This window comes from Nicotiana tomentosiformis, chromosome 6 (genome assembly GCF_000390325.3).
Source record: "Nicotiana tomentosiformis chromosome 6, ASM39032v3, whole genome shotgun sequence".
Classification (NCBI taxonomy): domain Eukaryota; kingdom Viridiplantae; phylum Streptophyta; class Magnoliopsida; order Solanales; family Solanaceae; genus Nicotiana; species Nicotiana tomentosiformis.
Genome location: NC_090817.1, coordinates 147,460,609 through 147,471,127, shown reverse-complemented (window position 1 = coordinate 147,471,127; position 10,519 = coordinate 147,460,609). Strand labels below are relative to the sequence as shown.

At 37.8% G+C, this 10,519-nt stretch overlaps 3 protein-coding genes across 3 annotated transcripts; 1 reads left to right on the top strand and 2 right to left on the bottom strand.

The window, feature by feature from the left end:
- Positions 1-1,780: 1,780 nt before the first annotated feature.
- LOC104117657 (mavicyanin-like) lies at positions 1,781-2,891 on the bottom strand. Its single transcript, XM_070179650.1, has 2 exons — positions 2,750-2,891; positions 1,781-2,079 (listed from the first exon to the last, which is right to left on the bottom strand). The coding sequence occupies exons 1-2, from the start codon at positions 2,889-2,891 to the stop codon at positions 1,781-1,783; spliced, it is 441 nt and encodes a 146-aa protein (XP_070035751.1).
- An 800-nt stretch (positions 2,892-3,691) lies between these two features.
- On the bottom strand, positions 3,692-6,892 carry LOC104117656 (fatty-acid-binding protein 1). The gene is made up of 4 exons (XM_009628728.4): positions 6,338-6,892; positions 5,183-5,432; positions 4,690-4,781; positions 3,692-4,068 (listed from the first exon to the last, which is right to left on the bottom strand). Exons 1-4 carry the CDS (start codon positions 6,741-6,743, stop codon positions 3,929-3,931), a joined length of 888 nt encoding a protein of 295 aa, XP_009627023.1. The 5' UTR covers positions 6,744-6,892; the 3' UTR covers positions 3,692-3,928.
- A 1,828-nt stretch (positions 6,893-8,720) lies between these two features.
- LOC104117660 (serine/threonine-protein phosphatase 7 long form homolog) lies at positions 8,721-9,997 on the top strand. The gene is made up of 4 exons (XM_070179649.1): positions 8,721-9,286; positions 9,442-9,505; positions 9,596-9,775; positions 9,854-9,997. Exons 1-4 carry the CDS (start codon positions 8,721-8,723, stop codon positions 9,995-9,997), a joined length of 954 nt encoding a protein of 317 aa, XP_070035750.1.
- The last annotated feature ends 522 nt before the right edge of the window (positions 9,998-10,519 follow it).

Here is a 10,519-nt window from a genome sequence, read left to right as displayed (position 1 = left end):
ACTACTTATATAACGTAAACCCATATGTTTCATGCTAGCTCCGCCTCTAACCAATAAGTATAATCTATGGATCATTGTGTATGGCCTACTGCTTTTGCAAAACTCTAATCTGTTGCAGATTAACAGAATAGATTATAGGTCACCCACGGGGAGATAGTAATTAAAAAAAAAGAAATGTATACAGATATGTGTGTCTCTGTATTTGTACACGGGATCACGAGAGTTTGGATGTAAGTGATGTCTTAGTAAAAAAATTTGCATGTTTTCTGGAAAAGTAGGGGTAGGTAAAATGGACCTTGACCCACTGATCCAGAGAATATGAATAGATGGATTGCGAAGAGAATAGATTTGATCCAAATTTGATGTGGATTTCTTCAACTCTATTAGATAGTTTCAAATATTTTGGATCTGTGATACATGTTAACAGGGAGATCGACGAGGATGTCGCACATCATTTTGGAGTAGAATGGAAAAAATAGAGGTTCACTTTTGGTGTTTTATGTGACAAGAATGTGTCACCTAGACTTAAGGGCAAGTTCTATAAAGCGATAATTAGACCGGCCATGTTGTATGGAGTCGAATGTTGGCCAGTCAAGAAATCTCATGTCTAGAAGTTGAAAGTAACAGAAACGAGGATGTTGAAATGGATGTGTGGGCATACGAGGAGAGATAAGATTAGAAACGAGTATATTAGGGACAAAGTGGGCATGACTCCTATAGAAGATAAGTTGCGTGAATCGAGCCTGAGATGATTCGGACATGTGAAGAGGAGAGACCCTGATTCCCCGGTTAGGAGATGTGAGAGGTTGACCATGGCGGGTCAGAGGAGGGGTAGAGGGAGGCCTAAGAAGTACCGGGGTGAGGTGATTAGACAGGACATGACGCTACTTCAGCTTACTGAACACATGTCCCTCAATAGGAGGATGTGAAAGTCGAGGATTAGGGTTGTGGGTTGACAGGCAGTCTATAGTTTCGTCTAGGCATCCCAGTAGTATTAGTATTAGTCTCGTAATTTGCTATTTCTAGCCCCTTGCTATTTCACATTGTGTCATTATTTCTAGCAAGATTGGATCTATTTTTATTATTCTTAGATATATGTTTATTGCACGTATCTCCATTTGTGCTCATATCTAATTACCTTGTCGTTGCTATTGTGTGTTTATTGCTTCATTTTCACTTCTCTTGAGCCGAGGGTCTTTCGGAAAACAACCTCTCTACCGTCATAAGATAGGGGTAAGATATGCGTACACCTTACCCTCCCCAAACCCTACTAGTAAAATTTCACTGGGTTTGTTATCATTGTTCTTCAACTCTATTATTTTGAGATGGATTGGTCCTCAGAGCGATTGCAAATGTAAAAATATTCAGAACGAATATAGAAGATTCATATGGTTACTCTATACAGTGAATGAATAGTATGCAAAAGGATCCCTAAAAGTAATTTTGTAATTTGGAGTTGAGGCACAGTTGATTAATTAATGCATATAGATATAAGATATATACACTTCAAATCTTGTGCACTTCTTTCGGAAGACCTAAGAAACAGATATATAGGTATTTTATGATATTCATATGTCTATGTTTTACCGACACCAATGCATTTTATTACCCCCAGAACATCAGTAATACAACAAATAAGACTAGTTATTGATAGGCAGTCCAATATCTAAGAGATAATAATTCAAAACATTGTCACTAGTCAATAGTACATATCTTATTAACCTCCAAATCAATTTTCTCCAAATGAAGTTTTTTTTTTGGCTCTTCTGATCACTGCTACTTAGGCTGCAACTGGAGGTTTAGTTAGTTTTCTGCTACGGATATCAGTTAATTGGTAGTTTTTGGGTACCCGAATATCGAGCTTCTGTCCGGCTTGACAGTGGCCTCGAAACCCGCAAATATAGTAGTAGTGGCCGGGACCGACAATGGTGATGGAATCGTTGCCGGAGGAGTAAGTGACGATTGGATTTCCAGCATTGCACGAATGGAAATCGGAGAGGCTCACTCGTACCACGTTGTGGAGTTGTTGGTTGTACTGGAAAACTTCAGCACCATTGAGGCAATAATTAATGAAAAATGCTATAAAACAGGACACTTAATCATCTTAATAAGTAGTTACTATAAAAAGGGCAGCCCGGTTCACGAAGGGTCTGGGAAGAGCCGCACCCCAAGGGGTGTGATGTAGGCAGCCTATCCTGATTGCACGGCTCGAATCTATGACCTATAGGTCACATTGAGACAACTTTATTGCTGCTCCAAGACTCCCCTCAATAAGTAGTTACTATATCATTAGAAATTCTTAATAAGGATGGGCAGAGATGGAGATGGATCTAAAATTTAAGAAGTTAAAATATTTCTCGATGGAGACAAACCCCTCCGGCGAAAAAGCACCTTTTGTCATTGTAGACTGAATTCGATGTGAACCTTAAGAGTTTAAATTATGTACACTAACAGATCATTTACGAGAAAATTACAAATTAATGTCTAATAAACATTACATTGTAACCTGGTAAAACAGTAAATAACATGCTATCACGAGTTAAACTACACACGTAATGTTAAAAATCTTCACACTATCTGTGAATATAACTGAAATCCTTTCTATTAGAAGTAGCAGCTACTAATCTACTGCAGGAAATGCAAATTTGATATAAATTTATATTTTTAAATAATTGGCTTGTTACATACATAGTTCAAACGAAAAGCACTTGTAGTAAACCAGGTGATCATCTAAACTAGCTGGACTTACCAAGAGTGTCACCAACCTGGAAAGTCTTTGTAGAAGCCCACATGTGATAGTCAGTATTGCTGCCTGTCCAACCGGCGGAATCCCCAACACTGTACACAGTACAGTCGACCAGAGTTGTGCTAAAGAAACCAAAAATAGCCATTGCCGAGAAGAGAAGAATGGTTTCCTTTGCACAAACCATGACTTAACCTCCACAAGGGAAAAAAGAAATTGTAGTACTTTACAAGGAGTAACTTGGATTACAAAGGAAGTTGCAGCAACTTTCTTGTGTGAACTATCAGTATATAACTGACCAGCAGACTTCTGGTGCTGCATCCACCATGTTGTTTTTGTGAAGAAAGAGCTGAGAATGCTTTTAGGAGTCCAGTAGTACTCACAAGCTGTGCATGAGTTGAGAAAATCGTACGAGTAGAACATGCTGTATATACATGCATGAGCGTGTCAAATTGAACTTAATATTTGATACTGTTAGTGGATATAACTTAAAATTTAGAGAAAAAAAAACTCCCTTGACTCTCCCAAGTTCTCTTTGCCAAATTGCACCTGCACCACGCTAACTAAAAAAGGGCAGCCCGCTGCACTAAGCTCCCGATATGCGCGGGGTCCGAGAAAGGGCCGGACAATAAGGGTCTATTATATGCAGCCTTACCCTGCATTTTTACAAGAGATTGTTTTTACGGCTCGAACCCGTGACCTCCTGGTCACGCTAACTCCTGGGAAAAAAACCTTAGTAGTGTTTACCCATGCTTCACTTATATAACGGGAAAATGGTAATCCAGGTTGTTCTCTACACTTTGTATTTCTACTTGGTCTCGTCTGCTATCGTAAGAATCCTAAATACCAGGTGACTGGACATCTTGCTTCTTTGCTAGTTCCCTTGAGGGGGTCTAAAACTTCCTTATTCCACCCCCTGATGCATTCCTATATAGGAAAGAAAACAAATTTGGTAACCAAGGTCAAGATACTCATTTTTATTATACAACAGATACAGCTTATAGAATGCCAGAGCAGGAAACTACAGGAGTAGAGAAAACAACTCATCAAATTTAAAATATAGATCCAAATTTTGCTTGAAGAGATCTTTGATTCAACTATTCAAAGATAATCAACCAACCAATACAATATCACCAGAAGTCGATTCCTCATGTTGATAAAGTATCTTTTATGCCAATGAAGTAGCTACTTGTGAAGTAGAGAAGCCAAGTTCGACTCAACATCTTCTTTGGCTTTCTGATCAAATGACTCATCACCAATATATAGGTCTAGAATTGATCTGCATAAGAGTTTGCTTTGTATGCTTCCCACTTCCTTTCCATCAACTATAAAAGAAAAATAAACAAAACTTAAGCTTCATCTAAATGATTGATGCTAGAATGAACTTCGAACAAACAACTACAAACCAAAAAGAGCAGAGATAATATTTAGAGAAATGAAAAGAAAACATCCAGATATATCTTGGGGAAGATATTTTCAACAGCTAACATACAGCAATCCCTTTTTTGGTTATATAGATGGTGAAACTGGTGAAGGGCAGAAAAAATATATCCGTAACAAAAGGGAATAGGGATGGTTGGTCAATATCTTATACCAATCCTATAGAGAATCAAATTAGGAAAATGTTTAGCCACTTGCTACTTAGGAAATGTAAGGGAATAAAATGTGCCAACTGATGGTGTAATCAGGATATATTTTTGGTATTGCTCTTGTTTAGCTCTCACTTGATGAACTAATTTCCCCTTTATTGTAGCCTCTTTTATACTGCTTCGAAATCCAACCTTAAAAGGGCAATGGCTAAAAGAAAATAACGTCATGATCTATCCGCTTAATAGCTCTTCAATGATTCTTGCCAACTGATAGCTAAAACATTTGTTTTCTCAGCACACATAGACATACATAACACATGGAATCAACATACTGGCAACAGAAATAAATCATCTTACTTGTTGTGTGAAGTATGTAGTCATGGTCTCTGGAGAGTTCTATGATAGATCCCCGAGGTATTTTAATGTCATCTTTAAACTGGGAAGTGAACCTGCAGTTACAAAAAGACATTTTAGGCTATAAAAGAACTAGAAGGAGGCAAGGATAGTTAAGGATTTCGAAACTAGAAAGTTCAATTTTCTGAATAAACTTGTTAGCAGCTCAATGAACTTATTCAAGGAAAAGATGTGCTGTATGTAGATCTGAGAGATAACTGATCACAGTTAGGCAAAAGAGTCCAGTAATAATGTCCAAGACTGTGATATTGCAAAGCATTAAATTTAAAAGGTAACTTGAGTAAGGATTCAGAATATATATAAATATGAATAATTTAGGGTGCGAGCTAATGAAGTGCTTAGTCCAGCTTTATCAGGCTTGTTTCCCTGTAGTGATATGGTAATTACATGAAAAAGGTTGAATAAGATGTCGATTGATATGAGGCTAAGAAATTACCTATGGAGCAACTCTTTGTTATCATATCCCCCAAACTTGAGTAATCTGCTGCCAACAGATTCTTCAAAAGCATTGCGCACAGAACCAATGCTTAGTCTTCCATACACTATCTGAAGCCTAACAGTCATGCGTATATCATTTTCCATGAGATGATCCCTCAGCTCTTCCTTTTGCTTCAGTTCAGAATCAGAGTACCCGCCTTGCTTCTGAGCCAGACACTTCTTCACATCACCATCATCAGCATAAACACCTATTGGGTGTCATATCGATATCACATCAGATAAAGGCCATAATTCAAAGTAAACGTCACTTTTCCTTCAAGATAAAGACATTCAGAACTGCAAACAGGAAAAAAGAGCGAGCATAATGCATATATCCCCTTATCATTTAAAGGAAGGTCCAAATAGAATAAGATTCTCAAATATGATACCACCACGGATTTAATTTTTATGCACTAACAGTGTAAGAAACTGTATCAACTTCAAACCTATCCCGGGTAACTATCTATAGTAAGCATGAAGTGATTACCTCGAAAAGAGGGCACACCAGATAACATAAACAATAAAGTTATCTACATGGTCAGTACAACTTAATAAATCCTACCTTGGGGTAATAAAGTAACTTAAAGAGCTCTTGAGCTTTGACTGGAATAGAAAGTGAACCAGCTAATAACAGCATTTTAAGAAGAAAATGATAAGCAAGAAATAAGAATTGGCATTTATTTGATACTCGCTTACTTCCAATTTATGTGACACTATATCCTTATCAATCCATTCAAAAAAGAATAATATATTTTTATATTTGGAAACAATTTAACTTTAAACTTTTCATTTTATTTTAACTAGAGCTTTTACAGCGACACAGATGTTATATCATGTTTAAAAACACGAGTTTCAAAAATTAACTACTTGACACACAAATGTTATGACATGTTTAAACCACTAGTTTCAAAAGTATTCGCTTTTCTTCTCTTAAACGCCGTGGTAAGTCAAACTACAGTCATATAAATTGGAATGGAAAGAGTATAATTGAGCATTTGTGCTGCACGCATTAATCATAAAAATCAAGAATTTCAACTACGTACACTATAGGAATCTACTTCAGAAATTGATATGGAGCAAAGAAAGAAAGTCAATTGGAGTGACAATGTGGTACCAAAAGCATAGACATCAATATTTTTCAACCCAAAAATTGCCTTTTTACGCAGCCCAATTCCAAGGAGTTGCTGAGACTCTTTCAAAACTGACGGAAATGACATTCCAGTCCTCGATTCTGTGACTGGAGCTGAATTATCAGCTAAAGAAACAGAACCCCACAAAGGCGAAGAATGATTCTTGTTAGGTGAGAAGTTGGAGAGTAGAAAATTCATAGCATCTTCAAGAAACGGATTTTTGGGACTTTGAGTTATGGCAATGATCGCTCCGGCAGCAGCCACGACTGAACCGCCGGCGGCCGCGGCGGCAGAGGCGCTGGAGAAGGAGCGAGATGAAGCATTTCCGGGGGTGGAACATGGTGGCTTCTGGGGCTGAGAAAACAAGAACGGAAAACGCAGAGAAGCCATTGTTTATTTTTTTACCTTTTACTACGAGTGTAGTTTATACTTCAAAAAATATATTCTTTTCTTCCTAATATTATTTGTATCTATTTCTTTTTTCTATTTTCTCTGCACTTTTTTTTGTTTTCGCTTTTAGTGCTGAGGAAGGCAAGAATTTCCTATCCTAGACAGAGAAACTGGAAATACTTTTTTATTTATTTAGTGATGGTGTATTTGTCAAACTTAGGCATGCCTCGATCCGAGAGTCCGGAACCAAAATAATGAGTTTTTGCACTGAAGACACAAAAATAGGTAAAAAAAATATTTATTGACCAAAATATATATAGCGCATGTTAAGGTATAGCGCCCTTTAAAAAAGCGTTATACTTGAATATGAAAAGACGGGTAAGTATAGCGCCGTTTATTAAGGCGCTATAGTATAGCGCCTTAATAAACGGCGTTATACCTACATAATAAATCGTCTCCTTCTCTTCCCTACCAAACATAACTCTCCCCATTAAAACCAAAAAATTATAGCGGTCCCCCCCATTGACCACGAAAAACCTCGAGTGGACCCCACCCGTCCCACAAAAAGTAAAGATTCTCGGTCTCACATCCTAGCTAAGACGTTCTCTCGTTATGGGTTGCTCGTTTCGGCTCTAAATCGCCAAATCTTCAACTTTCCTAAAACCTTAAATCGAGGTATTCCGACTTAGTTTTTGTTGAAACTCGTATAAAAAATTGCATATTAGTTGTTTTTAATGTGTTCTATGTTGTTTTGTGATTGTTTTATGATTTAACTATTTTGTTATTTTTATCCGGACTATGATATTAGTGTCCTAAAAAAATTAGTAAAATAGAGAAATTATTATTAGTTGTTAAAAAAATATTAATAAGTTACTTTTTACTATGGTATATGTATTTTCGTGAATGTTTTGTGATTAAATTTATTTGTTGTTTTTATCTGGTTTAGATTATTTATTTGCTTAAAGACTAGTAAAATAGATAAATTGTTACTTTAGTTCCCTTTAGTGGTATCTTGTGGCCTAATGTAGTTCTTGTATTTGTAATGTAGTGCCCTTTTAGCGTAGTAAAGTGTAGTGCCCTTTAGCGTAGTATCCTTATAGTTATTGAAATTAATTATTTAAGTATTTATTATATCCAAAAATACGTCAAAATAGCTTATAGTTCAAATACAAACTATGTCCAATTCTAGTCAAGGATTGTAAGAAAATAACATGAGAAAACAACAAAAATTCAGGATATCTTAGTACTACTAGGCCTCAAATATCGAGCCCGGAACCCATATATGAATATTTAATAATTAAATCTTGTATAATTATGAAAATAAATTATTTAATTTTATTATAGTCAAAAATAAGTGAGTCATAAACAAAAATATATAATAATAAAACTAACATATAAATTAATAAAACTAACATATACAGTATTAAACTAGCATATAAATAATAATCTAACATTTAAAATAACAAACATATTGAGTAATAAATCGAAAAAATTTTCTCATCATGAACACAAGAATTCAGGATATCTTGGTGCTACTGGGCCTCAAATATCGAGCCCGGAACCCATATGTGAATATTTAATAATTAAATCTTGTATAATTATAAAAATTAATTAATTAATTTTATTATAGTAAAAAATAAGTGAGTCATAAATAAAAATATGTAATAATAAAACTGTCATATAAATTAATAAAACTACTAACATATAAATAATAAACTAACATTTAAAATAACAGAAATGTTGAGTGATAAATCGAAAAATATTTCTCATCATGAATACAAAAATTCAGGATATCTTGGTGCTACTAGGCCTCAAATATCGAGCCCGGAACCCATATGTAAATATTTAATAATTAAATCTTGTATAATTATGAAAATTAATTATTTAATTTACAAACAAACATGTAAAATAATAAAACTAACATGTAAAATAAAGTAAAATAATATAATTAATCTTGTTTAATTTACCGTAGACGATATGGAGGTTCCGCCTTTGCATCCCAGACCTGCCACCCTGGAGCTACTATTGTTACAGGGTGATCATAGGTCGTCCCACATATGGGAGGGACAGTTACTAGCCCAGACTTTCTGCACCAGGAGAGTAGACGATATGTGGGGCTTTCTCAGGGACCGCACTCTCCATCCTCGTATTGTCAGACGCCTCCAGGATACTGGTTTTTATAGGATTGTGGAGATCGATCGACTGCAGCTCGATTGGTCGTTGATTAAGGCCCTGATAAAGCGGTGGCGACTGGAGACGCACACATTCCATTTGCCCATTGGCGAGGCCACCGTCACGCTGCAGGACATGGATGTCATGTATGGGTTGCCCGTTGATGAACACCCTGTTGCTCTGATGCATGCCATGATAGAGCAGACAGGTTTGCAGTACATGTACATGCTTCAGCGGCTCACCGGTTTACAGCTACCGGAGGAGACTGCACTGGTTGGGGCCAGTCGTCTGCAGTTGATGACTGTCCGACAACATTTGGAGGCATTGCACTCTGACATCACAGACGATACATCTGAGCTTCATATTCACCGGTACACGAGGTTGCTGTTACTCCTTATGTTTGGAGGGTTTTGTTCCCAAACACTTCGGGGAACCTAGTCAGCTTGAGATTTCTTCATCATCTTGAGCAACTAGATGATTTACCCCAGTACAACTGGGGTGTTGCTGTTCTCGGCTACTTGTACAGGCAGATATGCCGGGCGAGCATGGACACCCAGCGTGACGTTGCTGGATTTTTGCCGTTGCTACAGGTGAAAACATATTCGAATACTCTATTCATTATAACATACCCAGTAAAAATATACCTTAAATTTTACGTCCACTTTGTATGTTAGGTTTAGGCTTGGGAGCGGTTCCTGCAGTTGCATCCACCTCTATCACCATTAGCTCCGGGTGCACCACCTCCGTTTCACTCTCTAGCTAGGAAGTGGGTTGATAGGCGGGGATATGGACGAGAGTACGAGGCTCGACATAATCTCCCCTTGTGCAGGGATTTGTTGGATTTGTTGGAGGGCGCACAAGTAAATGTATACCTAAGTTTACTTGGCCCGACTTCATATATGTTGCGTATACTCACATTTTATGTTGTTACTTAATAGTTCATTTGGAGGCCATACAGCGACGAGCTAATAGCTAGTTTGCCCAATTATTGCTCCGCCGGCCGAATTATGTGGAGCTCTTCTGTCTCGTTGATGTGCCTTGATATTGTGGAGCATCATACCACCGAGCGAGTACTTCGCTAGTTTGGCCGCCCGCAACTTGTGCCGCCACCGCCCGCTTGGCATATCACACATTACCAGCGAGATGATCGTTCCAGGGTGGACAAGACATATATGTCATGGCTAGAGGCGCAGATCGATACTTGGGACCAGCGACATGACCTGATTCCGCCCCCTCCACCTGATCAGACGGATACTGAGCATGATTATATGGGCTGGTACCGCAACATTACCCGACATTTCGTCGGGAATCTCATTTATCGCGCTGGCGGTCGGTACATTCCATACACCGGGAGGCACGAGGCACTGGTATGTTATTTGGTATACTTACTTATAACGTTAAACTAGCATTCCGTAATTTATATTTTACATGTTGTGCAGGCTATTGGCCTACATGTGTTCCACCAGTTGGGACTGCAGATGCAACAACATACCGGCGAGGGAGCAGCTGCTTTGCACGAGTATGGCCGGCAGGTTACCGATCTGGCTTCCCGAACGTTGAGGCGAGCCCGAGATGATGAGCGATTAGGATATGAGGCTGAGTAT